Below are 26,241 nucleotides of genomic sequence, written 5' to 3' on the forward strand. Positions count from 1 at the left end.
GGTGTAGATGCGATTCTTACCGGCGTATTCTCGTTTAAATGTTGTTGTTCTGCATAAAACTTTCTGAATCTTATGCATAATTTGCACTACAGGGAACATAGTTGTAATCAGTGTGCTTGTACTTTCTTCTGAAGAGAACGGCCATAAAAGCTGTGATCAACACCTTCTTGAACTCTGAAGATGTTGCAATGAGCACTCCAGCAAGAAAAGATTGGAAAGACAGCATCGGGATCCTCCCCCTCCTCTCCTGCAAGTACGACTTGAGCCCCTCCTCCATGTTCTTGCCCAGTTTTCGGTCATCAGCTGGGCTATTTACCTCCTTAGACATCGTTCTAGCCAAGCATCGTGCGAGCACAACCGTATCCTCCAGGTTGCAAGAGCCACCCTGGCCAAGAAAAGGTCCCATCGCATGCATGGCGTTGCCTGCTACAGTCACCGTGCCCTATTGTAGGATCATGTGCCATGGTGCCCGGTAGCAGAGCTGCATGAAGCTCAGAGGAGATGTCACAGCGTCGTACCAGGTCGACGATCTCTTCAGGGAACCCTGCATTGCCTGCAGCGTTACCTTCTGGATGAGCCCCACGTCCCTGCTGTTGGCACACTCTGGAATCCGATGAAATGATAAGAATGGGTGTTCACTGTTTACCGTCCGACAAAACAAAGGGCAATGTGCATCTTTCTATCTTGGTCCCTTTGAATGTTTCAAACCTTTGGGAGGTTGAGATTAAATCGCAGAGAAGTAGGCAGCCTTATCATCTATGGGTATGAGCCGAAAGTTTATTCCATCGTCAGTTAGTTGCAAGAAGCGATTCCCATAGTTGTGGCCTTCCAGATTGTTAGAGCATGAAAACGTGCCCCAAATTGAAAACAGCAAGAAGCCTACTCACTAAGGAGGACTCAAGCTTGAAGATGGCTAATAACTTTGAGGAGAGGAAGAGAGAAAGTCTGTGTCATATGGAGGGGAAAATCTGGCTTCTCTCCCTACCCTTTGAGAACTTATTTAATAGAGAGAAGGGGCAGAGGAAAGTACCACCGTGCCCCTGAGATATTATGCTACAATCATATGCATAGGAGGGTATTCTGGACCTTTCACCATTTTACATACCATGTGGTAGCGGGGATATTATGATCATTATAGCAATGCTACAGTACACCATCTAAATATCCCAAGTTGTAGCGTTCCCCCCACCCACAGCACACCCTCATCTGCTAGTTCCAAGGTTCTGAGGGGTAAGCGGATGCACAATGAATTAGCTCCAGCCCCTTTGAAGTCTGGATATCTTGGGTGGCCTTCTGTTGTTGCAGCGTGGGCACCTTCGTTCCGAAGTAAGTGCCGCGAGGTTCGCCAAGGTCACCTGTCGAGGGTGATAAGGGCGTAGCTTGATGGAGTCGCACCACCTAAAGCATCGTTGTGGCGGGGCTCGACGGAGAAAGGCCACCAGGACTCCCTCGACGGCTCCAAAGGTGGAGTTCGACAGTGTCACCCGCTGAGGGTGACGATGGGGTAGCTCGGTGGAGTCATAGCGGCAGTTCGTGACCCTTTAACGGATAGCCGCGGTGAGGCTCAACTGAGGCAGGGCCATCCGGAGCCATACAACGAGGCCGGAGGTGAAGGTGACAGCGAGGCCGAGGGAGGCGGTCCATGACCCCTTTAACAGTTAGACACAACGAGGCTCAATGAAGGCAAGGCCGTCCGGAGCCCCACGGCAATGATCGGAGGTGAAGTCGACGGAGGTAGGGCCGGAAGTGAAGGCGATTGTGAGACCGAGGGAGGCAATCCATGACCCTCTCAGTGGTTATCCACAACGAAGCTTGATAGAAGCATGATTGCACCCCGTGACGATGGCTGAAAGTGAAGGCAACAACTAGACCGAGGGAGGCAGTCCGTGATACCCTCAGCGGTTAGTCGTAGTGAGGCTTAATAAATGTAGGGCCTTCTGGAGCCATGCGATAATGGCTGGAGATGAAGTCGACGGTGATATGGAGGCAGTTCGCTACCCCCTCAGCGGTAGACACGGTGAGGCCCTACAAAGGCATGATCATTCGAAGCCACACGACAATGGCCAAAGGTGAAGTTACGGAGAGACCGAGGGAGGAAGTCCGCTACCCCCTCAGTGGTAGACGCAGCGAGGCTCTACAGAGGCAGGGCCATCCGAAGCCCCACAGTGTTGGCCGGAGCGACCCCCTCAGCATGTTATCGAGGCAATGCTTGACAGAGGCAGCCCGTCCAGAGCACCACGGCGGTAGCTGAATGCAATGTTAATGGCAAGGCTGAGGTTGGCGGTCTGTAACCCCCTCAGTCAGCGACCCCCTCAGTGGTAAGCCACAGTGAGGCTCGACAGAGGCAGGGCCATCCAGAGCCCTGCATCGATGGCCAGAAGGGAAAGCAACAGTGAGGCCAAGGGAGGTAGTTCGCAACCCCCACACCAGTTAGCCGCGGCGAGGCTCGACGGAGGCAGGACCGTCTGGAGCGTCGTGACGATAGCCTGAGGTGGAGTCGATAGCGAGGCTGAGGGAGGCGGTCCGCTACCCCCTCAGCGGTAGATGCGGCGAGGCTCTATGGAGGCTGGGCCGTTCGGAGCCCCACGGCGATGGCCGGATGTGAAGGCGACGACAAGCCTGAGGGAGGAAGTCCATGACCCCCTCAGCGGTTAGCCACGATGAGGCTCGACGGAGGCAAGACTGACCGAAGCATCGTGGTGGTAGCCGATGGCGGAATCGATGGGCGAGGCTGAGGGAGGCAGTCCACTACCCCTTCAGTAGTACACATAGCGAGTCTTGACGGAGGTAGGGCCCTACGGAGCCCGCAAGAATGGCTGAAAGTGAAGTCGACGTCAAGGCCGAGTGAGGCAATCAGCTACCCCTCAGCGGTAGATGTGACGATGCTCGACGAAGGCAGGGCCAGCCGTAGCGTCGTAGCGAGGCTGGTCACGGTGATGCTCGATGGAGGTGAGGACATCTGGAGCACCACAACGGTAGCCGAAGGAGGAGTCAATGGGAAGGCTAAGGCAGGCGGTCTGTAACCCCCTCAGTCTGCGACCCCCTCAGCGGTTAGCCGTAGTGAGGCTTGACGGAGGTGAGGCCGAGGGGTCATCATGATGATAACGAGGCCCCTGAGCCACCCTATTTCGAATCCCACTCATGTTTCTCAGGACCTTGACCCTTGCATTGTTCCTGATCCAGCGTTGCACGATGCTTACCATCATGGGCGTCCTGATCCCTGGCTCCCCTCACGTCTCGTTCATGAGGAAGTGGTGGGCGCGTCCTGCAACATACGTGCAGTGTGTATTGCACGGAGTGTCATCCCGTGTAGTGTGACATGTCGTATGTGGTGCACGACGCATCATCCCTGACCCCCTCGTGTCTTTTGATAACTAGTGAGAGGATGGCACATCCCGCACCCGACGTGCCGTATGTGGCGCACGACGCATCATCCCTGGTGAAGGATTTGATGCTCGATGTGATGGAGGCCATGACGCAAGTGGCGAAGAGTATAGCTCTCGACGCGACCGAGGCTGATGCCTTCGAGGTGGCAGAGGGCATGGGCCTCAACATGAGTGACAAAGGTTTTTGACCTCGACGCGATCGAGGCTGATGCCCTCGAGGTGGCGGTGGGTTTGGATCTCATCGCAACTGAAGCTGATGCCTTTGAGGTGGCAGTGGGTGTGGACCTTGACATAAGTGGTGGAGGATTTTATCCTCGACATGACCGAGGCTGGTGCCTTTGAGGTGATGAAAGGTTTTGACCTCAATGCAACCGAGGCTAATACCTTCGAGGTGGCGGAGGGTGTGGACCTCGATGCGAGTGGCAGAGGGTTTTGACCTCGACGTGACCGAGTCTGATACCTTTAAGGTGGCAGAGGGTTTGGACCTTGACGTGACCGAGGTTTATGCCTTCGAGGTGGAGGAGGGTTTGGACCTCAACGCGAGTGGCAGAGGGTTTTGACCTGGATGCGACCGAGGCTGATGCCTTCGAGGTGGCGAAGGGTGTGAACCTAGACACGAGTGGTGGAGGGTTTTGACCTTGACATGACCAAGGCTGATGCCTTCAAGGTGGCAGAGGGTTTGGACCTCGATGCTAGTGATGGAGGGTTTGGACCTCAACGTGAGTAGCGGAGGGTTTGGTTCTCGATGCGACCAAGAATAATGCCTTCAAGGTGACGGAGGGTGTGGACCTCAATGCGACTGAAGCTGATGACTTTGAGGTGGCGGAGGGTGTGGAACTCGACGCGAGTGGCGAAGGGTTTTTGCCTCGACATGACTGAGGCTAATGCCTTCGAGGTAGCGAAGTTAGTGCCACTATCATGGGATTTTGCCAGGGCACGATGCCATCAAGGCAGGGTGTCACACCACCGAGGCTTATAGCCTACGATGTGTGGAGTTTTCAAGGCTCATAGCCTCAGAGCGCATGTGGGCCTCCGGTATGCCGTGGCCTGTGGAGCAAAGGGTTCGAAGACCTGTTGCGGAGGAGTCTCCCCATTTAGAGGGGGCCTCGCCATGCGGTAGGGGCCTCCCCATTTCGAGGGGTTTCCCTGTTCCGAGGGCCTCCTTGTTCCAAGGGGCTCGTCGTTCGGAGGGGCCTCCCCATTGCGAGGGGTCTCCCTATTCAGGGGGCCTCACTATTCTGAGGGGCTTCCCCGTTCCAAGGGCCTCGCTGTTCGGAGGGGGCCTCCCCGTTCGGGGGCCCCCGTTATTTTGAGGGGCCTCCTCGTTGCGAAAGGGGCCTCATCGTTCGGAGGTGGATCCTCCATGCATGGTTTAGTGGAGGAAATATTTTCAAGATGCAATAACTTCTAACACCATCCAACTGTGGCCATTTGCTTTTGGTATAAGCTAGAGGATAGCTAGCTTGCTTTTGTTACAAGCTAGATGTTAGCTAGCTGACAGGAGACAGAGGTGATTGGATAACATCTAATAAATATGGCAGGCCTTTTGACCATGCTCCAAGCTCGCATGCCCCTAGATTGACTTAAGTGTACCACTTTTTTTAAGGAGTGGTCGGCAGGCAGCCAGCTTAAGATATTTTAATGCTATCGCATGCTGCCTTTCTAGACGTAAAATAATGTGGCATTCACTGTGATCCTAGCAACACATGGCTCCTATAGCATAAAGTAGTATAGACTACACACGTCGCGATTTAGCAATGAATGTGAGCATGGTGGGCACATAGCATGTCGCGGGAGACACGGCAGGCCCTTGGCCATGCCTACCCAGATTCACATGATGCTAGCGTGTGCCCACAACCCCTATTAAAATAGGTTAGCATATAGCCGGTAGTGGTAGGCAGCTAGAGCCGCGTGCTACTTGAGCAGTTCATGTGACGTGTCAACTATCACTACCTAGTCTTCACATTTAAGCGACATTGGGCGCGCTGCAACCACTGTGCTAGGATAGGAAGCATGTCAAAGTATTACTTGACAACTCACGATGGATTTTAACGTAGAGATATGCATGACGCTTACCTCCATGTGTGTCCTCGTGTGGACCAACCTCCGGGTCCAAAGGTGCCTCGTCTCGAAGCTACAAACGCTCTCGGGAGCACATCGATGGTGGCCTTTCTCCCTGCCGTGAGGCTACAGTGGCAATGTCGAACCCGCAAAATGCGACAACGGTTCCATGCGCTCGCAATGGCATGGCGGTGTTGCCCCTCGCATGTAGTTCCATGGGGCGAGCCTGCAACAGGTACAGATGTAGGGCCATGGTCTTCCCTTGGACGCCTGATGTGCGTGGCGAGCCTGTGGAAGATGATAGCGCTTCTGCGCGCTCACAGCCGCATGGCCGTTGTGCGTGGCGACCGTCCCCGATGCTCTATTCTGCAAGAAATTTCCCTGCGACTCTCAGTCTCGTGATCCTTTCCTGGTGATCTCTTCTCTAGTTTCCCATGGACAGCGCTATCTATTGGAGCACAAAAATGTGCCTTGAATAGAACATGGTGAGAATCCTGCTCACTAAGGATGACTCAAGCTTGAAGATGGCTAATAGACTTGAGGAGAAGAAAGAGAGAATCTATGTTGTATGGAAGCGAAAATCTGGTCTCTCCCCCTGCCCTTTTAGGAATTATTTTATAGAGAGAAGGAGTAGAGAAAAGTACAACTTTATCCCTAAGATATTATGTTACAATCATGTGCATAAGAGGATATTCTAGACTTTTCACTATTTTACATACCACATGGTATCGGGGATATTATAATCGCTATAGTAATATTACAGTACACCTTTTAAATATCTCAGGCTGGGGTATTTTCCCCGATATAGATAAATAGTAAAACCCTATAGCAAGAATTTCACCGCCTTCAGACCCAAGAACTTTGCCACTACTGAATTTGATCTATCACGGCCACTTACGAGCTGTTGACATCACAATTCCATTGTTGTAATACCCTTTTCCGTCTTGTGCTTGTTCTTGGTTTGACTTATTACATTGTTAGAGTGAGAAGGCAAAAAAATCCACGTTTAACATTACCTTTGCTTTGATGATACTACCGTCACTGGTTGAGACGATTGGAAAGCGAGTAATCGGTTCTATAGAAATTGCTTCAACACCTGGCACCCAAAGTGGATTGATCGTGCAGGTAAATTTTCTGCTAGTGTTTCGACAAGGTCACGTCTTTCAGGCACAGTGCTTCAATCCTGCAGTCAGAGCAAACAACATTGAAAATTAGAGAATAGTGACTAGTTCATTCTGCTCCTGAATTTGCAGTGCCATTTCTTCCTTACAACCTTGACTGTTGTTGTGTTTACAGGTGCTGGAAACGGTTCTAAAACAAAGGCAAACCAAAGTAGTATTTCTCCTCCGAACTCACCTGTATGATACCACAACTGTTCTGCCATCATGAATTGCCCTTTTATCCCTTCTACATACAGAATTAAACGTGAGAGCAATAGACATGACAAACAAAGAGCAACAATATCTGGAAACATAGTTACTAGTAGCTAGCAATATGCCTATAAAGCATGACCATTGTCTTCATAACTAATAACTGAAAAGAAGTCCAAAACAATGCTGAGAAGGAGACCCATTCAAATAGGCATGTCAGGCCAGGCCAGCATGACCTGATAGCCCATTTAGTTTAACAGGCCATATCATGTTGGCACGTATGCTGCGCTCTTATTCACGGTATGGCTCATCAGCCACCGTGCCGTGTCGAGTCGACTCAGACACGGTTGAGCACTACAAGGCCCGATGGGCACGGTCGGCCCAGCAGCACTCTAAAAATAGAAAAAATAAAAAGCTAATATATATATATATATAATTGATAAAAATGAGTTTTATTGATTAGTTGTCTCGTTAAAAACTTTCTACTAGAAGAAAAAATAAGTACAACCTATGCTCCAAAAATTACATAATTTCATTAGGAACTTCATATTTTTTCTTGTAACATGTATTATGCTTCCTGAAGTGCCTCGTTCCACTTGTAAACATGACACATAATTCATGACTGTATATATTACACTTAGCCAATCTTACATATTTCCCATTTATTTCTCTAAAGATCTTTGCAAAATGTTGACATACTGATGATTATGCATACGAGTTCTCGATGTCTTGATCTATGAATGGAAATATAGAATTGAATTGTTGAAGTGGGTAAGTGGCTTTAGCTAGAAAGTAGAAAAAGAGATATTAGTGACCGATGGGAACTCTTTTGTTGTGCTTCTCGGGGCTGTACTCGTCGAGGCTTGCCCGCACACGTCGATACGGTGCGATGAGGCTTTGTATCTCCGTCTTCCTCGTTGGCAGCAACGACGGCAAATAGGATTTCTAGATAGCAGCTTGCTTGATGTGTCTTGCCTCGCTTATTGACTCATTTGATTGCATATCACTATGAGTATTTAAGGTTTCCTCTCTCTATGTTCTGTACAACACTTATGCTCGATGTTGAATAAAGGTTTAAGATTGGGCATGTTCCTTAAGTACATTAGCATATACTTGTAGTTTCTCTTGTCGTTGGTTGATTCTGGTGGTAACTAGAGGCTTTTCGATGTGTATGTTATTTATGTTCATATATATTGAGCTACACTTGGTATTGGGTCCTCAGTTTCTGCCTGTTAATCTAATCCTAGATTGGTGCTGCAGTATGATCTGAATATACATAATGCATATGTCTTTAGATGGATTGCTAGTTCGAATTGTAGTCATTGTCTTTGGTAATTTTGTAGTTCAGTTCCATCTCTGTCTTGGTTGTTTTGCTCTTACTGTGCCGACTTTGTGTATTCTAGTTTTGGACCACAGTATTGTCCAGGACAAGAATTTAGAACTTGAGAAGTCAGATCAGGTTATAATTTTGCTAGATGAGATCTTAAGAATATTGGCTAATTAATGAAATACTTGTTATGACAATTAGGGGGCAAGATCTTTATGGTCCTGGGGCTAATTGTCAAATCTTTTCTAAGAGCAACTTCACAAAAGATGTATGTGTGTTGTTCAGTTCTTATGTCACACATGTTCCTGGTTACTGTTGTTATAGAATTGCAGTTGTTTTGTTACTGTTCATGTGCAATGAATTTATGTTATTAAGCTACTATGTTTATATATGAAATAATATCAATGCTCAAATTATCACATTATTCACAACATATTTTTAACCCACTCGAGTGAAGATGCATTACTCTTAAAATTTGTAGGTGGGTTGGTTATTGCCTTAATGTGGTCTATTAGCTTTAATTAACAAAGATGTTATTGTATATAGTATTTTTAAAAGAGCACACCAATATGGGTCTGACTGTTGGACGGTCGTAGTTTGTGAGACTTGGGTAATCTCTATTAAGCTCATAAAAAGATCAAGTAGTATGACCTATAAGCTCCACTCACAAGGTAGCCTACAGGCAGCCAAATACCATTTATAACTTTAAGTGAAACTTATTCGCACAAAACTTGTAATTTAAGATATAGTCTATTGTTCAAGTTGTGAATGAGTGTAACTCGAAGCTCTAGATGGATATTCAACTTAATAGTCTCCACCGCTAGTATATAAACCAACAGAGGGGATTAGATAAATCTCTATAGGACTTTGAGATCTGGTGAGGGATTGTTAGAATTATAGGGACCTATATAATTTTAATAATTCTTAATAAATCTCAAAGGGTCATCTTGTGGAGAGACTACCCATCATGAGGTCTTCCGTCTATTAGTACCATAATGCTAATCGAGGTGGAGGTGAGGATTTTCTTCCTATATATATTTAAAGGCCTCTATCTCATTAGAGATAATAATATGGACTACTAATTAGATAGCATCCCTTAATTTGGAAACACTCTCATTACGTGAGTCTATATAAGGATTAGAATTTTTGCCTCTTCATCTTCCAGTTGCGATGTCGCTTTAGTCTACTCTATCCCAGCGTCGGTGTGCACCGGCGAACGGAAAAACAGATCTCTGAAACCCTCGCTCTTGAAACCTTGCACCAGAAGAGGGAGAATAAGATTTTTAGGAAGCGTTCCGCGTGACTGCTCAAATTATTTACTATGGTTCATCTTTCTAGTCGGCTGGACGCCACCTGCTATCATCGTCAATAAATCCAGCGCATCATCAATAGAATCGATCATGCCATGAACACGGCCCAATTCACATCTTTAGCGATCTCTACAGCGCAGGACCAGTACGTAAAAATTATGTTACTCGTACTGTTTTTCCGCGGTTACTAATTTCGAGTATAGTTTATCTAGTCATATATAGTGCAATTATATGTATATCTAGATTATACTATGATAATATTAATATGTTATTACATCAGTTTGTGCTTATGAATATCTAAATTATGCTATGATAATATTAATATGGCAGTTCATCGGTTTACACTCATGAATAATTTATAGATTAAATTAAATTAAAAGAGCTTATATTTCCAACACATTTTATGCGGTGATGACGTCTACTTCCAGGCATGAGGCCGGCAGCGATGCCTCTGCATGGATGCAACTGGGGCTTTGGGCATGGCTTAGCTCATGGCTGCTTCGCCTTCAATGACGGTGTCGACGTATGTTTGGAGTGGTCCCAAGGCTTACAGTGCGGAGTAGGGCACGATGTGGCTCAATGAACGCCATAACCGAGCTCCCGCCGACCAGCCCGCTATGGCTGCTTCTTTCAGGTTCTCTGCCGCGTAAGTGAGGTATTCTTTGTTGAGTTTTTTATTTTTATTTTTTAATATTTGCAAAAATATATAGTTATTTTAAAATATTGCACATCTAGTCTATTATTAAAAAGGTAATAATAAGGTGTTACTCATACAACAAGTGATACCTTGTAAGATATACACCGTAATAGATAAAAATTAAATATTTTAACTAACATAGTGTCCATGTTAAAATATGGACCAACCAACATACGCTTAGTTATCATCCTTTAAAAGGGTGACATGATTGCTTTTATAGACTTAAAAAAGTAAAAGCATGCATACATGTATGTTGTTGCTCTGCATGTGTATCCAGAAGCATGTATGCGCCGTATATGAAAAGATATCAAACGATAACCTTTTTAGTGGATCTAGTATTGGTGAGGGTATTTAATTTTTGATCGTTATGGTATGGGTCTTATAGAATGTTGCATGTTGGATGTGTGAGGTATTGCTCTCGCTCCCCTAACAGTGATGATAATTTAAATGTACAATATTTTAAAATAATAGTATATTTTTATAAATATTAAAAAATAAATTAAAAATATAATTCTTTGTTCACCGTTGCGCTCTTTGGCGGCCTGGATCCATTGTGGTTGGATCTGCGCTATTGCGTCGCCTGTTCGCAAACTCCACGTTCCAGCCAGCTTGCTAGCACTGATGGGCTTGAAGGTTCATGCCCTATGCATCCAGGCTGATTGCAGAAAATTAATCCATTTTGCCATTACAGAAAAGTGTGTTGCATTACGTGTCAATTTGCTATTGGCCCAAAAACACTGACTGCAATTCAAAAGAAAATTAGCTAAATATTAGGTAGTCAGTCACATTTCGAATGAGAACTTCTGCTTTGATCTCGGAACTTCCAATCGCAAGAAATACTCCAAAGGCCATTCAAATCTTGGTGAGGACCCGGGAGTCCAAACATTCTCAGTATGCGAATACATTTAACATGGACCAGCGGCCACGAGGGCCCAAAAGAAAATCTTTCGGTGTATTTAAGAAAATCTTTACTAACGCACTTTGAGATTTGGGCACAACGGTGTTGATTTTATTTTCTTCCTCTCCTCCCGATGCATGCCTTCTGAACTCGCCCTCCTAAGTGATGGCCCAGCGGCGATTCTGTGGCAACGCCTCTTTGACAGAGGTTAGGATTAGGATTGACAATTGGAATAGTGAGATATCTCCGGAGGTCAATTAGCCCAACGATGGTGGGCTAGACAATGATGTGGCAAGGGTGTTGTCTGCCACTGTGGTTGAGGATGACCGATTGGGCGGCTGGCGGCAAGGACGACTGCACGAGAAAGGTTAGAGAGGGGGTAGAGGGAGAGGATTCGGCATCGGGACTCACCACAGAGGAGGAGGATAGGATAGGGTGTCTCGATAGAGAGGGAGGAGGAGGAGGAGGTTGGGTCGGGTGGGGCAGTGAAAGAAAAGTGACGTGTCAACGATAGAGGTGATCATAGGATGATGACGACGAAGTGGCAGGGAGACAGAGCGTGGAGTAGGGGCGGAGCTAGAGGCAACAACGGCTCAGGGTGAAGAAGAAGATGGCCGTGGGCGTACTCCGTGTAAGCCGTGGGCCACGCTGCCCGGAGGCTAAGAGTAGCACGCCCGTTGTATAGGGAGTGAGTGACCGACGGATCCACATCGGATTTGTCATTCCACCACGTTTCCGAGTATCTTCATTTGAATTCTGGAACACCTACTGAAGGACAGTTTGTGGAAGTTGCAAAATAAAAGGTCGTACACCCCAATTGGATTCTGGCCCATCCAAGCACCTTCTAGGCCACTTGCTGAGTTGCTCGCTCGCATGTCTCTAGCCCCTTCTCTACGTTCGATCCCCTCTATGATCACACATTGATTGGAAGCGAAAAAAGTTAATAACACTTTACAAACCCCATACAGCATCAGCTCGAGTTGCTCAACTCAAACACCGATCCCCACTCACGCCATCACACCAACTCCAACCGAGGCATACCAACTCCAAGTGCACCAAAACCTCTCCAAGAACGCAAAACCTCCTCATAAATCGTAGCAACGAGACATCTCATAAGCTCACGCCGAAAGGCGACCAAGGGCGCGAGACCATGTCATCGTTGCCGGAGGACGACGCGGGCAGCGACCCGCCGGTCGCGTGGTGGAAAACAGCCTCGCCGGTGGGCGGCGACGTCGTCCTCTCCGGTGTCGTCCTCCTCTTCGTGGCCCTCGCCTTCGCGTTCGTCCTGTACCACTACTTCACGGCCAGTCGCCGCGGCCCGCGGGACGGCGTGTTGGTGTCGTCGTCGAGCGGCCAGCGCGGCACGTACAGAGGTGATGCCGCGGCTGGCACCAGCGACCGAGGCGGCGTCGACCCGGCGGTGCTCCAGAAGTTGCCGGTGATGGTGTACAGGGCGAAGGACAGCGCGGGAGAGGCGCTGGAGTGCGTCGTGTGCCTCGCCGAGCTCGCCGACGGTGAGGCGGCCAGGTTCTTGCCCGGGTGCGGGCACGGTTTCCACGCCGAGTGCGTCGACCTGTGGCTGCGGGGCCACTCCACCTGCCCGCTCTGCCGCCTCGACATCGACAAGACGGACGCCCTCCTTGCGCCCTCCCCGTCGGCCCTCCCTCCGGCGCTGCCGGAGCCCGCGAACTACCCAACAAACCTGCCGACGAACGTCCTGTTCTGGGGTTCCCAGGACACGGTGACGACCGCGACAACCGCCGGCCCGAGCTCTCCCGGTGGAGCATCAGCGGCCCTGGTCATCGAGATCCGTGAGACGGCACCGGCTGTGGCGCCGCCGCGTGAAGGTGACGCGGAGAAGGCGCAGGGCTTGGCGAGGATGAGCTCGCTCAGGCGGCTGTGGAACAGAGGGAGGCATGAGGCGGCTGCTACGAGCTCCCCCGTTCGTGCTGCGGCTGCTGCCGTGCCGCTGCAGATGATGACACTGAGCGAGCACCTGCATCGCTGACAGTGAAGTGTGTTACAAGATGAAACGTGTACTTGGACTTGCACATACAAAGCCTGACGGTGGAGTTAGGAAAGTTGGCCTTTTGGTTTTCTGCTCTACACGCGAACGTATTAGACCTTTGTTGCATGCTAACCCGGTAGATTGACAACATCCGAGTGCATAGTACAAAGCTGCAGTTTAACTATTCCCTCTCGAAAAAATTGCTTAAGTTCAAGTTTGTTGGCCCCAAGAAATTTCCGATCTTCACCGCCATAAATCAAACACCGACAATAACCCGATCATTTATTTCTTTCTGGGACCTCACATTGGTCACTGCCCACGAAGCGACACTAGTGCACCCAGAAGCACCATGGAGGCATGGAGCCGGTGACTCACTGACTCCACTGAACGACAAGCATGTACAGTAACATCTCATAAGAGACCAGCACACCCACAATGGAGAAATGCAAAATAGCATGAGCTTAGTACACACGATTTATGTCAACCGTTTGTCCCTATTATATAATATTTATCTCTCTTAATTCTTCTCGTCTACTGTACAATTTTTTTATAATACTTCTCTAGCACGAATCTTAATGCAAATGAATAATTGTGATAAGCCATATATGAGCGTACACATAAGAAAATTTCCTTTCCACCAACAATGCAATGGAACTACGGACGAACAACAGCGGTGCCCCATCGCCACGCTCTCCTTCACTCTGCCTGCACCGCAATTTGCCTCCCCCTCGATCGTCGTCCTTCCAGGCTACCTTTCCTGGAGTGAGCCCCTATGCGTATCACGTAAACTTAGGCCTGGCTCGCTGACTCTGGTTTGGATGTCGAGACACATGGCTTTCTATGTGGCGGCTCAGCGACGCGCGCTGGTTGTACATCGTGTTAGAATATATGAGCTTACTCTAATATATTTGAGTAATTCTAAATAAATCTTAAATACTCAACTAAATAGAGGTAAGATGTATCTTTTAATCTCACCTTGCTAGTGGAGGTGAAGGGAGACTAATTTATAAGAAACTGTATACTCCACCAACTTAGCAGTGTGGATGAGATGACTAGGAGAACAACCCCACGCACTCGCTCTCTCATCAGACCAGGGCCGAAGGGCGCGTGTGCACGGCACCTGCGTGAATGGTCTGTCGAAATTGGATCCAGTAGCTTGCGCAGGTGCGACCTCCTTTTGCAGTTTTATTCTCTTTACTGCATGGACAAACATATACATATGTAAATCGTGTCGGTTAACAATCCGATCGTGGCACGTAACCAAGTCTAATCGTGGCGCATCTCAACCGTGCAATTCTCTCTCTATATATATGTAAATCGTGTCGGTTAAGAATCCAATCGTGACACGTAATCGAGTCTGATCGTGGCGCATCTCAACCATGTAATTCTCTCTCTATATATATATATACTCTCTCTATATATATATAGAGAGAGAGAGAGTGTGTGTGTGTGTGTGTGTGTGTGCCATCGCCACAAAGGATAAGGATACATACGCAATTAGGGTTTTTGCCTCTTCTCTTTGTTGCATCACCATATGTAGTCTATTTCATCACACAGCGTCAGTGTGCACTGACAAACGGGAGAGCAAGTCTCTAGAACCTATCGCTATTGGGATTTTGCATCGGGAGAGGGCGAATAAGGTTTTTAGAATACGCTCGGCATGACTACTCACGATCCACTTCCTCTACGTCATCGCGGTCTACTTCCTCTTCATCGTCTTCTGCTGCATTGCCATCACGGGGGGCTTCTATATCGCACACTTCCATCAAGTATGTTTATTGTGATCTGTCATGTTCATCATGCATGTTTTCTTGCTGCTTTCATTCTGGAATATATTAGAGAGGTATAAATTTAGAATAGACACTTGCAGTATGATGATAGTCAATATGTTCCTTGTCATGTTATATTTAGGAAGTAAATTAAATTTGAAAGTGTGCATTTATTCGACAATCTAAAAAACTTATTGTAGGTAAAGATGACTAGTTTTACTGATGCACTGAGGCTGGATAAGTTTATCGATGTGCACTTAGATGGCAAATTAAAGCCACTCTCTGGCTTATGGCTATGAACTGCTACTGGGTTGAGTCCGGTAAGCCTGCAAGAACTCTATCCTCTGATGAGAAGAAGTTCAAGGAAGCTAGCACACTCTTTGTAGGATCTATTCTTAGCGCTCTTACCGATCATCTATATGATGTGTACATGCACATAAATGATGCAAAGAAGTTATGAGACACACTGAATACAAAATTTGGTGTGTCAAATGCGGGCATTGAGTTGTATGTCATAAATTAGTATTATGACTACAATATGGCTGATAATCAGTCAATAGTCGAGTAGGCTCATGAGATTCAATGCATTATGAAGGAACTAGAACTCCTAAAGTGTGAATTGCCCGATAGGTTTATGGTTGGGGGCGTCATTGCCAAATTGCCTCCCTCATATAGGAATTTTGCCACTCCTCTAAAACACAATGGACAAGAAATCTCTGTTGAGAGCGTAATCGCGTCTCTTGATATTGAGTAAAAAGATCGAGCTAAGGATATGCATGCTAAAGGAGGCGATAGACAGTCTAGCATAAATATGGTGCAACAGTCCTCTAATGGAAAGTTCAAAAGGAAATATTACAAGGCTAAACAAACCACCAACTTCAAGTAGAAGATGATGAACAAAAATGATAAACCTTGTTTCATGTGCAGCGAGGTTGGACATTGAGCTAAATATTGTCAATGCCGCAAAGGGAAAAAGGGTTAATCAAGGAAAGAACACCAAGTTTGTCAAAGTGATCATTGACAACATTGAAGATGGAACTATTGTGTATGGTAAATTACCTATTTTTCTTTCAGTGAATCAATCTACCAATTAGTGGATTGATACTGGGGTAATGTATATGTATGTGCTGATATTTCATTGTTCTCTTCTTATCAGGTGGCTCGGGGTTCTTTTGTCCTAATGGGGAATTAGTCTCCTGCTTTTGCTCATGGTGTTGACACGGTAGATCTGAAGTTTACTTCGGAAAAGATTGTGTAGCTGAGGAATGTGCAGCATGTCCCTTCAATAAACAATAATCTAGTTAGTGATTCCCTTCTATGTAGAGATGTGTTTAAGGTGTTATTTGAGTCTAATAAAGTAGTCGTGTCAAAATATGAACTTTTTACTGGTTAAGGCCATGAGGACGGAGGCATGTTCCACTTTTCCCTTTCTAATTTCTGCAATAAATCTGAGAACCATATTTGTGGCAATAATAATAGAGATGAGGCTAGTGTTTGGCACTCATAGTTATATCACATAAATTTTGGTGGCATGTATAGGCTTTCCAGCTTGAATTTTATTTTAAAATTTTTCATTGTCAAAGGTTCTAAGTGTCAAAGTTGTATGCAATCTAAACAATCTCATAAGCCTCATAAGGCTATCGAGGAGAGAAATTTGGACCGTTGTAACCCATACATTCAGATATTTGCTAAATGAATGGTGTGTTGACAAATAGTGAAAAAAGATATTTCATGACTTTAATTGATGACGCGTCTAGATTTTATTATGTGTGCTTGTTGAAAATAAAAGATAAGGCTCTAGACTACTTTAAAATCTATAAAGCAGAAGTTGAAAATCAATTGAAAATAAAAATCAAAAGACTTAGATGAAATCATGGTGGAGAGTATTTTGCTAGTGATTTCGACTTATTCTAAAAGGAATATGGAATTATTCATGAGAGAACACTTCCCTAATCACTCCAATCAAATGGGTAGCCAAAAGGAAGAACTGTATCCTGATTGACTTGTGTCGGAGGGTGAACTCCTGTCGCAGGGATCCCGAGAGACCCCTTTTTAGAGATTCGGCCGAGGGGATGATCCTGGATAAGCTTGTTTGGGAAGTAAGCGGGAACGGAAACAAATGCAATGGCTGGTGGGAGATGATCGCCCTAATGCGAGAAAAATGGGTGCACCGGGGTTTAGACAGGTTCGGGCCGCACGGGGGCGTAACACCCTACTCCTGTGTGAGCGCTATATTTATCCTTGAAGGGAATTCTTCAAGGATGTATCTGGTTCCAAGGGGAGAGCCGTTTACAAAGAGCTTGAGGCTCTCGTGCTCTAGCTTGGCTTGAGCTGGTTCGAGCGTCTGCGTCCTCTTCTTCACACACTTCCGGTCCCCTTTTACGTGTTCTCCATCCTTTCCTTTTATAGGCGCGCCGACCTCAATATATCCTGAATGGGAAAGAGGGGATGCGAATGCCAAGGTGCCACGGAGAAAGGCGTAATCATTTCGTCTTGGCGAAGTGACAGGGGCGGTGGAGAAATGCAGCGCGCATCCGACCACCCGCCACTGTGGAAGCCCTCGGGCGCCATAAAGGGGGCCCACCGGGCAGCCTCAGAGGTGCCCGGTGCGCCCACCCTGTCTTGTTCTTCTGCCAGGGCAGGGTGGCAGGCGGAGCGCTTCGATTCTGGCAACGTTATCCCGAGGCACCCGGATGAAACGGGACGGGACCCGTGCATTTAATGGACCCACGCCCCCCTGCCAGTGCATGGTAGGGTCTGACACTGGGGCGTGGGCAGCTGAGAATGTCAGGATGTCAGGATGTCAGGCCGCGCGTGCCTATTAAATGTGGCATTGGGCCTTTGACTGGCTGACACCCCGACGATGGGACCCTTCGGGTCGTCGAATGATCTTGCGCGAACCTTCGGGGAACCGGGTCCTGGGGAGCCGCCACGCGCAGCCCCGAGCACTCTCTCCCGAGGACTTCGGTGAGACCTTCGGGGAACCGAGTCCTCGGGGGCTGCCACGTGCAGCCCCGAGCACTCTCTCCCGAGCACTTCGGTGGGACCTTCGGGGAACCGAGTCCTCGGGGGCTGCCACGTGCAGCCCCGAGCACTCTCTCCCGAGCACGTGGGTGAGACCTTCGGGGAACCGAGTCTTCGGGGGCTGCCACGTGCAGCCCCGAGCACTCTCTTCCGAGCACTTGGGTGAGGCCTTCGGGGAACCGAGTCCTCGGGGGCTGCCACGTGCAGCCCCGAGCACTCTCTCCCGAGCACGTGGGTGAGGCCTTCGGGGAACCGAGTCTTCGGGGGCTGCCACGTGCAGCCCCGAGCACTCTCTCCCGAGCACTTGGGTGAGGCCTTCGGGGAACCGAGTCCTCGGGGGCTGCCACGTGCAGCCCCGAGCACTCTCTCCCGAGCACTTCCTTCCCGATATTTGGGCTCTGCGGATCATCGGGGAACTGGGGTGCTCGGGGACCAGAGGCGGCGGCCCCGAGCACCTTCTCCCGGGACTTAGCTTCTTCTCACCTTGCAGGGTGGTGACATGTGGCGGATGGACGGCCTGGTCTCGGGACTTAGGGACCCCTGGTTCCGAATACACCGACAGCAGCCCCCGGGCCCGTTGGTAGGTGACGGGACGGAGACTGCGAATGGGCCCTTCGTCGCGGCCAAGGCCGAGGCTGGTGCAGACGCCATGTGGCAAGCTTCCGAGAGGTGGCCCTTGCGGACCCGAACCTCAAGTACGCCCCAACGGGAAAATGAGTGGACGCGTGTCCACACAACTTCTGAAGGGTATAATGACCATACGGGCGGCACGCGCGGTCGCCGCGCAGATTGAGGAAAATACGCCTGGCAGCCGCTGACATCGCGCGATCGGCGGGAGATTCGCCTGGCAGTTGAGTCAATCGAGGCGACGCTTCGCCGAACGAACCGTTTGGGCGGCAGTTTTTGAACTTTGAGATATAAAAGGGGGAACGGATCGGTCCGTTCCCCTCTTTACGCTCTTTCGCACTTGTGCTCCTACCTTCTTTGTGCTCCGAAGCCCTTTGGAAATTCTCAGGCGACCGGAGCATTCTTCCTTCTCTCTCTCTCCACCACCAAAACACCTTCCATCTTGTCGAGATGACGAGGGTTGGAGGAGGACGCCGGGACAAGGCTTCGGACAGCATCTTGCCGGAGTCTCGTCTGAGGAACAAGGAGGCGGCGGACAAGATTAGGAAGCTGCTGGTGCCGGAGGGGCAGGAAGGTGCTGTGGTGGTGAGGCCGGCGACTCTGACGCCGGCGACGACCGTCCTTGGGAGGATCATCCTCTTCACTTCCTTTGTGGCGGCGGGGTTGGTGCCGCCGTTCTCCGCTTTCTTCCTGCAAGTGCTGGAGACGTACGGCATTCAACTGGTGCACCTAAGCCCCAACTCTGTGGTGGTGTTGGCGGTCTTCGCGCATCTCTGCGAAATGTTCGTGGGGGTGATGCCGTCGGCGATGCTGCTTCGTCATTTCTTCGTCCTTCGGCCGGTGGGGAAGAAGAGGGGGCACTCCACGGCGGACGTCGTGGGGTGCTGCAACCTTCGGCTCCGGGACGGCCTGGGGGATCGTTACATTCCCCAGGTGCTGCGCAGCAAGTGGGAGGAGTGGCGACGGGACTGGTTCTTCGTCGACGTCGACCCCCACGAGCGCCTCGAGCTGCCGGAGGCGGCGGCGGAACCTCGGCGATCGACGTGGGAGGCGCCGCCACCAGAAGATGCGAGACTGAAGCCGGTGCTGGAGCGCATCCTGGAGCTACGCGAGTGCGGGCTGACCTCAGTCATGGTGGTTGTGGACTTCCTGCGCCGTCGGCTGGCGCCTTTGCGAGAGCGGGCCCGGCCAAGCTGGTTCTACACCGGGCCAGAGGACATCACCAGGACCCAGATCGGCGCGAGCTGGGATCTGGGGCAGGCGGAGCTGCGGGGGATGACACGGGTGATCACCGGAACGGAGGACATGAGCCGGACGGAGCTCCCGTGGCCGGAGATGGCGCTCTGCGCCAACCCCAACCGGGTGGCCATTATGGCGGGGCTGCCGGAGTTCGACGCCCAGGGGCCTGTGGACCGGCCACGAAGTCGGAGTCCCGAGGCCTCCGAACTCCCCGGGCTGGAAGAGCTACTTGGCGAGGAGGTCGCTGGCAGCTCGGCACGGGCTGGCGACGGGGCCGCCGCAAGCAGTAGCCGCCGTGCCAGAGAGGAGGGCGCCACTGAAGTCGTAGAGGAGGTGGCGCCGGGAGACCGGGGAAAGCGTCCCCGGGCCCTGATCCTAGTGCCGGACTCTCCGCCGTCGCCAACGGCAGCGGTGGCATTTCCGGTGCTGGAGCCGCGCCTGGTGCGGATGGGGCCTGCATCGGCGCCCGCGACCCGCATGGCGGAGACCGAGACCCGCGCGGCGGCACCTGAGGCCCGCACGACGGCGCCCGTGGCCCGCGCAGCGGTTCAGCCGAGCCCCCAGCGGAAGAGGCGGCGGGAGGAGTCCGGACCGACGGCACCGGACCCGGACATCAGGCTCCCAGCGGCCAAATGGCGGTACCGATGAGTCTCTTTTCTTGCTTCTCCATAGGCATTTCTGGCCCGAACTAAGCTTCGGCATTTTTCATTTGTCTCTCGTAGGCCGGCCGCAGTCGCTACTGCGACGGAGAAAGAGCGGGCGCCGAGACTAGAAACGAGCCTGCCTGCTGTTGCAGCGGAGGTGGGCACCGGAACGGCGGAGGCGCCAATCGTCGTGGCGGCCAGCGGGAGAGAGACGGAGGCGGCGGCCGAGAGGAGGACGGAGCAAGCGTCTGGATCCTTGGCGCCGGTGGAACCTACCCCGGGCGCGGAGAGCCCGGGGCGGATGACGGTGGAGGTGGATGTTTTGCCGGGGCCGGCGGACAGGGCGGCCGATGCGGGAATGCGGCCGCCGTCCGAGACCTCGGCGCCGGCGGAGCCTACCCCGGGCAGGCAGAGCCCGGGGCAGATGGCAGCGCAGGGCCCTGCAGAGAGCTCGGCCCCCCTGGAGGCACTCTGCGGAGAAGCCTGGGCCCCACTGGGGCCCGGCCAGCCCGCCGACCCCTTCCTGGCCGCCATTGAAGGCGTCCAAGTAGCAGTCGGGCGGCTGGGCGCAGCGGTGAACGCCAAGGAGGGGGAGCTCGAGGCCGAGAGCGCCCGCCTGGCGTTGGAGAAGGCGCAGCTGGCGGGCGCGCAAGAGGAGGCCCGTGCGGCGGCCGCGCGGGAGCAGAAGTTCCTAGAAGACATCCGCGCGGAAGTTGCGCGGGAACAGGAAGTTTTGAAGATCGGGCGGGCAGAAGCCGCGTGGGAGCGAGAAGACGCCGCCCGCCTGGCTGAGGCGTCGAGGCAGCAAGCTGTCGAGGCCCTTGCCAGGATGGGGCAGGCGCAGGAGAGGGAGGTGGCAATCGCAGCCCGCGAGCAGGCTGCGGAGGAGCGGCAAGCCGAGCTGGCCCGCCGGGAGGGCGCGGCCGAGAAGACGTGCGCTGACCTCCAGCGCAGGGAAGACGACCTTCGGAAGATCAGGGAGAAGATTCACCGTTGGGAGGAGCACGTTTCCTTGCGGGAGGTGAACAGCGAACTATTGGCGTCGGAGCTCGACGTTCGGGAGGATTCGGTGACTCAGCAGGAGGACGTGCTGGCCCGGCGGGAGGGCGAGCTGAGTCGCCGAGAAGGTGAATTGAGTCGCCGAGAGGGCGAGGCTGACGCAGCAGCGGCGGCAATGGTGACCAGGGCGGAGAAAAACGCGAAGCACGAGGCGGAACTGACCACCCGTGAACGCGCTTTGTCCGAGATGGTGGCCAAGATGAAGCAGGCTGCCGCCCCCGCAGCAGTTTGCAGTTCTTCTGGTCCGGTCGGGGACCAGGGACTCGAGGCACAGCTGCGGGCCACCAAGGAGAAGCTCGAGACTGCCTTTGTCTCGCGGGTTAACCTCGAGCATATGCTGGAAGACATACTCCGGCGGATGCGGCGGGCCGTAGAGAAGGGTGGCCTCGGACGGCTCATTGAAGGCGAGAAGGGCGACGGCCCCGCACGATAAGTGTTGGGGCTGCAGCAGGTCTGCGAGCGCCTCGAGGCCCTGCCTTGGGCGGTCCAGGAACTCGCCGCCCGGGAGGGACGTGGCTTGGCGCATGCAGTGGCCGAGCACGTCCTGGCCTGCTACCGAAGCAGGGACCCTAACTTCCCGCTGGAGCCGGCGCGGGAGGGAGTGGTCGAGGCTGAGGGAGAGGCCGCCCGGGCAGCGGTCCGGAGTACCGCCGCCGAGGTGGCGGCCGGCTTCAGGCGAGAGGTGCCACCGCCGCCAGCGCCCGGGGACGACTCGGAGGATTCAACCGACGCCTCTGCTGCCGACTAGACCTTTTGTACCCTTTTTTCTTTTGTTGTTGATGTAGGAGTGAACCCTTAGAAAATGCCTTGTATCTATCCCGTGAATTTTAATGGCAATTTTTCCTTGAGCTCGTAACTCCAGTTTCTCTGAGTGTATGATGCTTCTTCTGGTGTTTTGCCCGGAAGTCCCGGGGAGTACTCAGTCGAGCCGTTCCCGACCTTCCCGTCCCTGAGGATAAAGTGGTCCTGATTGCTGTTACTGGCGCAGTCGGCCCTCGAGCTCTCGCGAGTCCGCATTGCCTAAGTTAAGAACAAAGACAGACTTCCTTGCCCGGGAGATGGATCGATCCTGCTCGGAACACGCCGTGCCTAATGAACACTTTTTCACTTTGTGACCACTCAGTTAGTAGAAGGGAGACGCGTGCGGGCGAGAATGTGACCAAGAGTCCTCGTGGTCCGGTGGTGCCCGGGCTTGAAACGGGCCGGACCGAGCACTGACAGCCTGCCCCCGAGACCTGAGCTCCAGACTACCCGAGTAGCTCGAGCGATAGGATTACCCAGGGTACCCGAGGACTCAGTAGTGCTCGGGGTCCTTAAAAGCGGACCGAACACCACGAACACCACGACCACCACGAAGGGCTTCGGTCAGACATTATCGCAAGCACGCTACTCTTTTCTGCAAACCGTTCTGTCGTTCCGGGAAAAAGTAGTCACGCGGCAGGGTTTTTGCGTGCGAGGATACCACCTCGCCGAACAGATTAAACCGCGAGAGCCCCCGAGAGTGACTCGAGGACATAAATTTACTGAAGGTAGATTTGTCTGAATATAACCACTCACCGGACAGCTGTCGGCCTTCCGGCCCATCGATCCAGGAGGGATGTGCTTCCGAGCTCAGGTGCCCGGGAACTTAATTCTTTTAACGGGGCGCCCGAGCGCCCGGAGGCGCACGAGGCTCCTAGGGTCGGGTGATCTCGACCACCCATGCCTAAGTGGTAGGACCACCCGAGGACCCTTGGGGCCGACCAGAGACCGGGGCATTGAAGCCCTCGCGGCCGAGCTGCTCGTGATCGCCAGCCTGTGACTTTAAAAGAGAAAATAGGATTTCTTTGTCTGGTGCGCTCTGTCAGTGCGGTACTTGCTATAGACTACTCTCGTTTTCGACCCAAGACCTCTCGAACACCCAAACCGGCGGACAAGAGCGGGCAGAGGCGTAACCCAGAGGTCCTATGGTTTGGTGGCGCCCGGATATGACAGACCAGACCGAGCACCGACAGCCCGCTCCGGGGGCCCGAGCTCCGGACTACTCGAGCAGCTCGAGCGATGGGATTACCCAGAGCACCCCGAAACTCGGTAGTGCCCGGGAGCCTGTCATGACACCGAACATCACAGCCTACCATGCCGGACGTAAGTTAGCGGCGATTGCTCGCATGCATACCGATCGGGATTCTTTTATCAACGGGGAAAAAGAGAGAGCGAACTTTTTCTCGCACAACCGAGCACCTCACCAGACAGATTAAACATACGGAATCCAGAAAAAATATTTTGACATAGCGATTGCTTATTGAAATACTGAATGCGTAATATTTACAAGGTTGGGCGACAGCGACTTACCCAAGGGGCGAAGCCCTCGGACTGCTTGGGCGGGGAGAAGCCCCCGGCCTTGCCGACCTGAGCCGCGAGCACGACCATCTACGGGTAGAAGCGTCGGAGATGCTCGATGTTCCATGGATTCGGGAGGGGCTGTCCTTCCTCCGTCGCCAACCTGAAAGAACCCGCCCGCGGGACCGCGATCACGGTGAAGGGACCTTCCCACACAGGGGACAGCTTATTCATTCCTTCGCGCGACTGGACGCGTCGGAGAACTAGGTCCCCCACCTCGAGAGACCGGGCCCGGATATGGCGCAGATGATAACGCCGCAGACTCTGTTGATACCGAGCCGCCCGGACAGCGGCACGCCGCCGGCGCTCTTCCAGGTAGTCCACGTCGTCGCGTCTTTGCCGCTCCTGCTCACCCTCAGAGTATGCATGCACTCGAGGGGAGCCCAGAGTGAGCTCGGAGGGGAGGACTGCTTCGGCGCCATAGACGAGGAAGAACGGAGTCTCCCCGGTGGCGCGGCTTGGCGTAGTCCGATTGGCCCACAGCACGGCTGGCAGCTCATCCACCCATCCCTTCCCGTGCTTAGCGAGCACGTTATAGGTCCGGGTTTTAAGGCCCTTTAGTATCTCCGCGTTGGCGCGCTCGACCTGCCCGTTACTCCGAGGATGAGCGACGGAAGCGAAGCAAAGCTTGATGCCGAGATCTTCGCAATAATCCCCGAACAAGGCACTCGTGAACTGGGTGCCGTTGTCGGTGATGATCCGGTTGGGGACGCCAAAGCGGCTAGTGATGCCGCGGATAAACTGGAGCGCCGTGTTTTTGGTCACCTTGATGACTGGGAGCGCCTCCGGCCACTTGGTGAATTTGTTGATAGCGACATATAGGTATGCATAGCCCCCGACTGCTCGGGGGAATGGACCCAGAATGTCCAAACCCCAGACCGCGAAAGGCCATGACAGGGGAATGGTATGGAGAGCCTGAGTTGGCTGGTGAATCTGCTTTGCATGGAACTGGCACGCCCTGCAGCGCCGAACCAGCTCGGAAGCATCCTGGAGAGCTGTAGGCCAGTAGAAAACCTTGCCGGAAGGCTTTCCCGACCAGCGTGCGGAACGATGAATGGCCACCGCACTCGCCCTCGTGGACCTCAGCGAGAAGATCGCCGCCTTCTGCCCGAGAGATGCATTTCAGGAGGACACCTCCTGCGCTACGCCGGTAGAGATCCCCATCTACTATGGCATAGCGCCTGGACTACCGAGCAACTCTTTCGGCAGACGCCTCATCCTCGGGTAGGAATTTTTCTTTCAAGTACCCTCGGATGTCAGACATCCACGAGGCATCTTGAGAACATTCGGCGAGCACATCGCACTCGCCGGACGGCGGCGCCCTGACGGGGCTTCCCACTGAGGGCACCGCCGGGGTCCCCTGAATTGAGTTCGAGGTTTCCCCTTCATCCTGTTCGGCAGGCAGGACGGAAGGCCGTGCGAGTCTTTCTTCAAAGACTCCGGCAGGGACACGCGCACGTGAGGAGGCCAGGCGAGAGAGCTCATCGGCCGGAGCATTGTCGCGGCGAGGGATATGCCGCAATTCGAGGCCATCGAAGCGTCTCTCGAGCTTCCTGACTGCGGCCACGTACGCCGCCATTTGAGGATCCGTGCACTGGTACTCCTTGGATACCTGGTTGACGACCAGTTGGGAGTCCCCTTTGACCAGGAGGCGACGAATCCCGAGCCCCACCGCAGCCCGGAGGCCGGCGATGAGACCTTCATACTCTGCCATGTTGTTGGATGCGCGGAACTGCAACTGTACGACGTACCGGAGCTCTTCACCCGTTGGGGAGGTGAGAACCACTCCGGCCCCTGCGCCTTTCAGCGAGAGGGAGCCATCGAAGTGCATAACCCAGTACCCGGGCGCGTCGTGCCCGGGATAGGCAGAGACCTCTTCTGGGACGACGCAAGGGACGGGCGTCCACTCTGCCAAGAAGTCGGAGACTGCCTAGCTTTTGATTGCCTGGCAACAGACGAAGTGTAGGTCGAACTCCGCCAGCTCGACCGCCCATTTGACAACGCGCCCGGTGCCTTCCCGGTTCCGGAGAATGGGTCCCAGTGGATAAGTGGTAACCACCGAGATCTTGTGCGCCTGGAAGTAGTGGCGCAGCTTTCGGGAGGCGATGAGCACGGCATAGAGTAGCTTCTGTGCCTGGGGATACCTTGTCTTGGCCTCCCGGAGGACCTCGCTGACGAAGTACACCGGTCGTTGTACCTGGCGGGCCCGGACGGTGGCCCCACCCGGGGGGCTGCCCAGCCCCCAGGGTCGGCGGTATGGTCGGGGCTGGCCGGGCACTCGGGCTCGATTCCTTGGCTGGGAAGAGCAGTGTGCTCGGGCTCGACCCCTTGCCCAGGGGGAGCCATGAGGACAAGCGAGTGGTCGGGGGCCTCTGGGAGCTGGGACCCAGCACCCGGCCCCGAATACTCGTCGCGCTCCACCACCAGTACTACGCTCACAACC

General features: G+C 52.5%; 1 protein-coding gene and 1 pseudogene across 1 annotated transcript; one reads left to right on the top strand and one right to left on the bottom strand.

The window, feature by feature from the left end:
- Positions 1 to 70: 70 nt before the first annotated feature.
- LOC133889486 (monooxygenase 1-like) lies at positions 71 to 6,889 on the bottom strand (annotated as a pseudogene).
- A 5,045-nt stretch (positions 6,890 to 11,934) lies between these two features.
- LOC133889142 (E3 ubiquitin-protein ligase EL5-like) lies at positions 11,935 to 13,270 on the top strand. Its single transcript, XM_062329613.1, has one exon. The coding sequence runs from the start codon at positions 12,200 to 12,202 to the stop codon at positions 13,055 to 13,057; it is 858 nt and encodes a 285-aa protein (XP_062185597.1). The 5' UTR covers positions 11,935 to 12,199; the 3' UTR covers positions 13,058 to 13,270.
- Positions 13,271 to 26,241: the final 12,971 nt, after the last annotated feature.

The sequence above is a fragment of the Phragmites australis genome, chromosome 13 (genome assembly GCF_958298935.1).
Source record: "Phragmites australis chromosome 13, lpPhrAust1.1, whole genome shotgun sequence".
NCBI lineage: Eukaryota > Viridiplantae > Streptophyta > Magnoliopsida > Poales > Poaceae > Phragmites > Phragmites australis.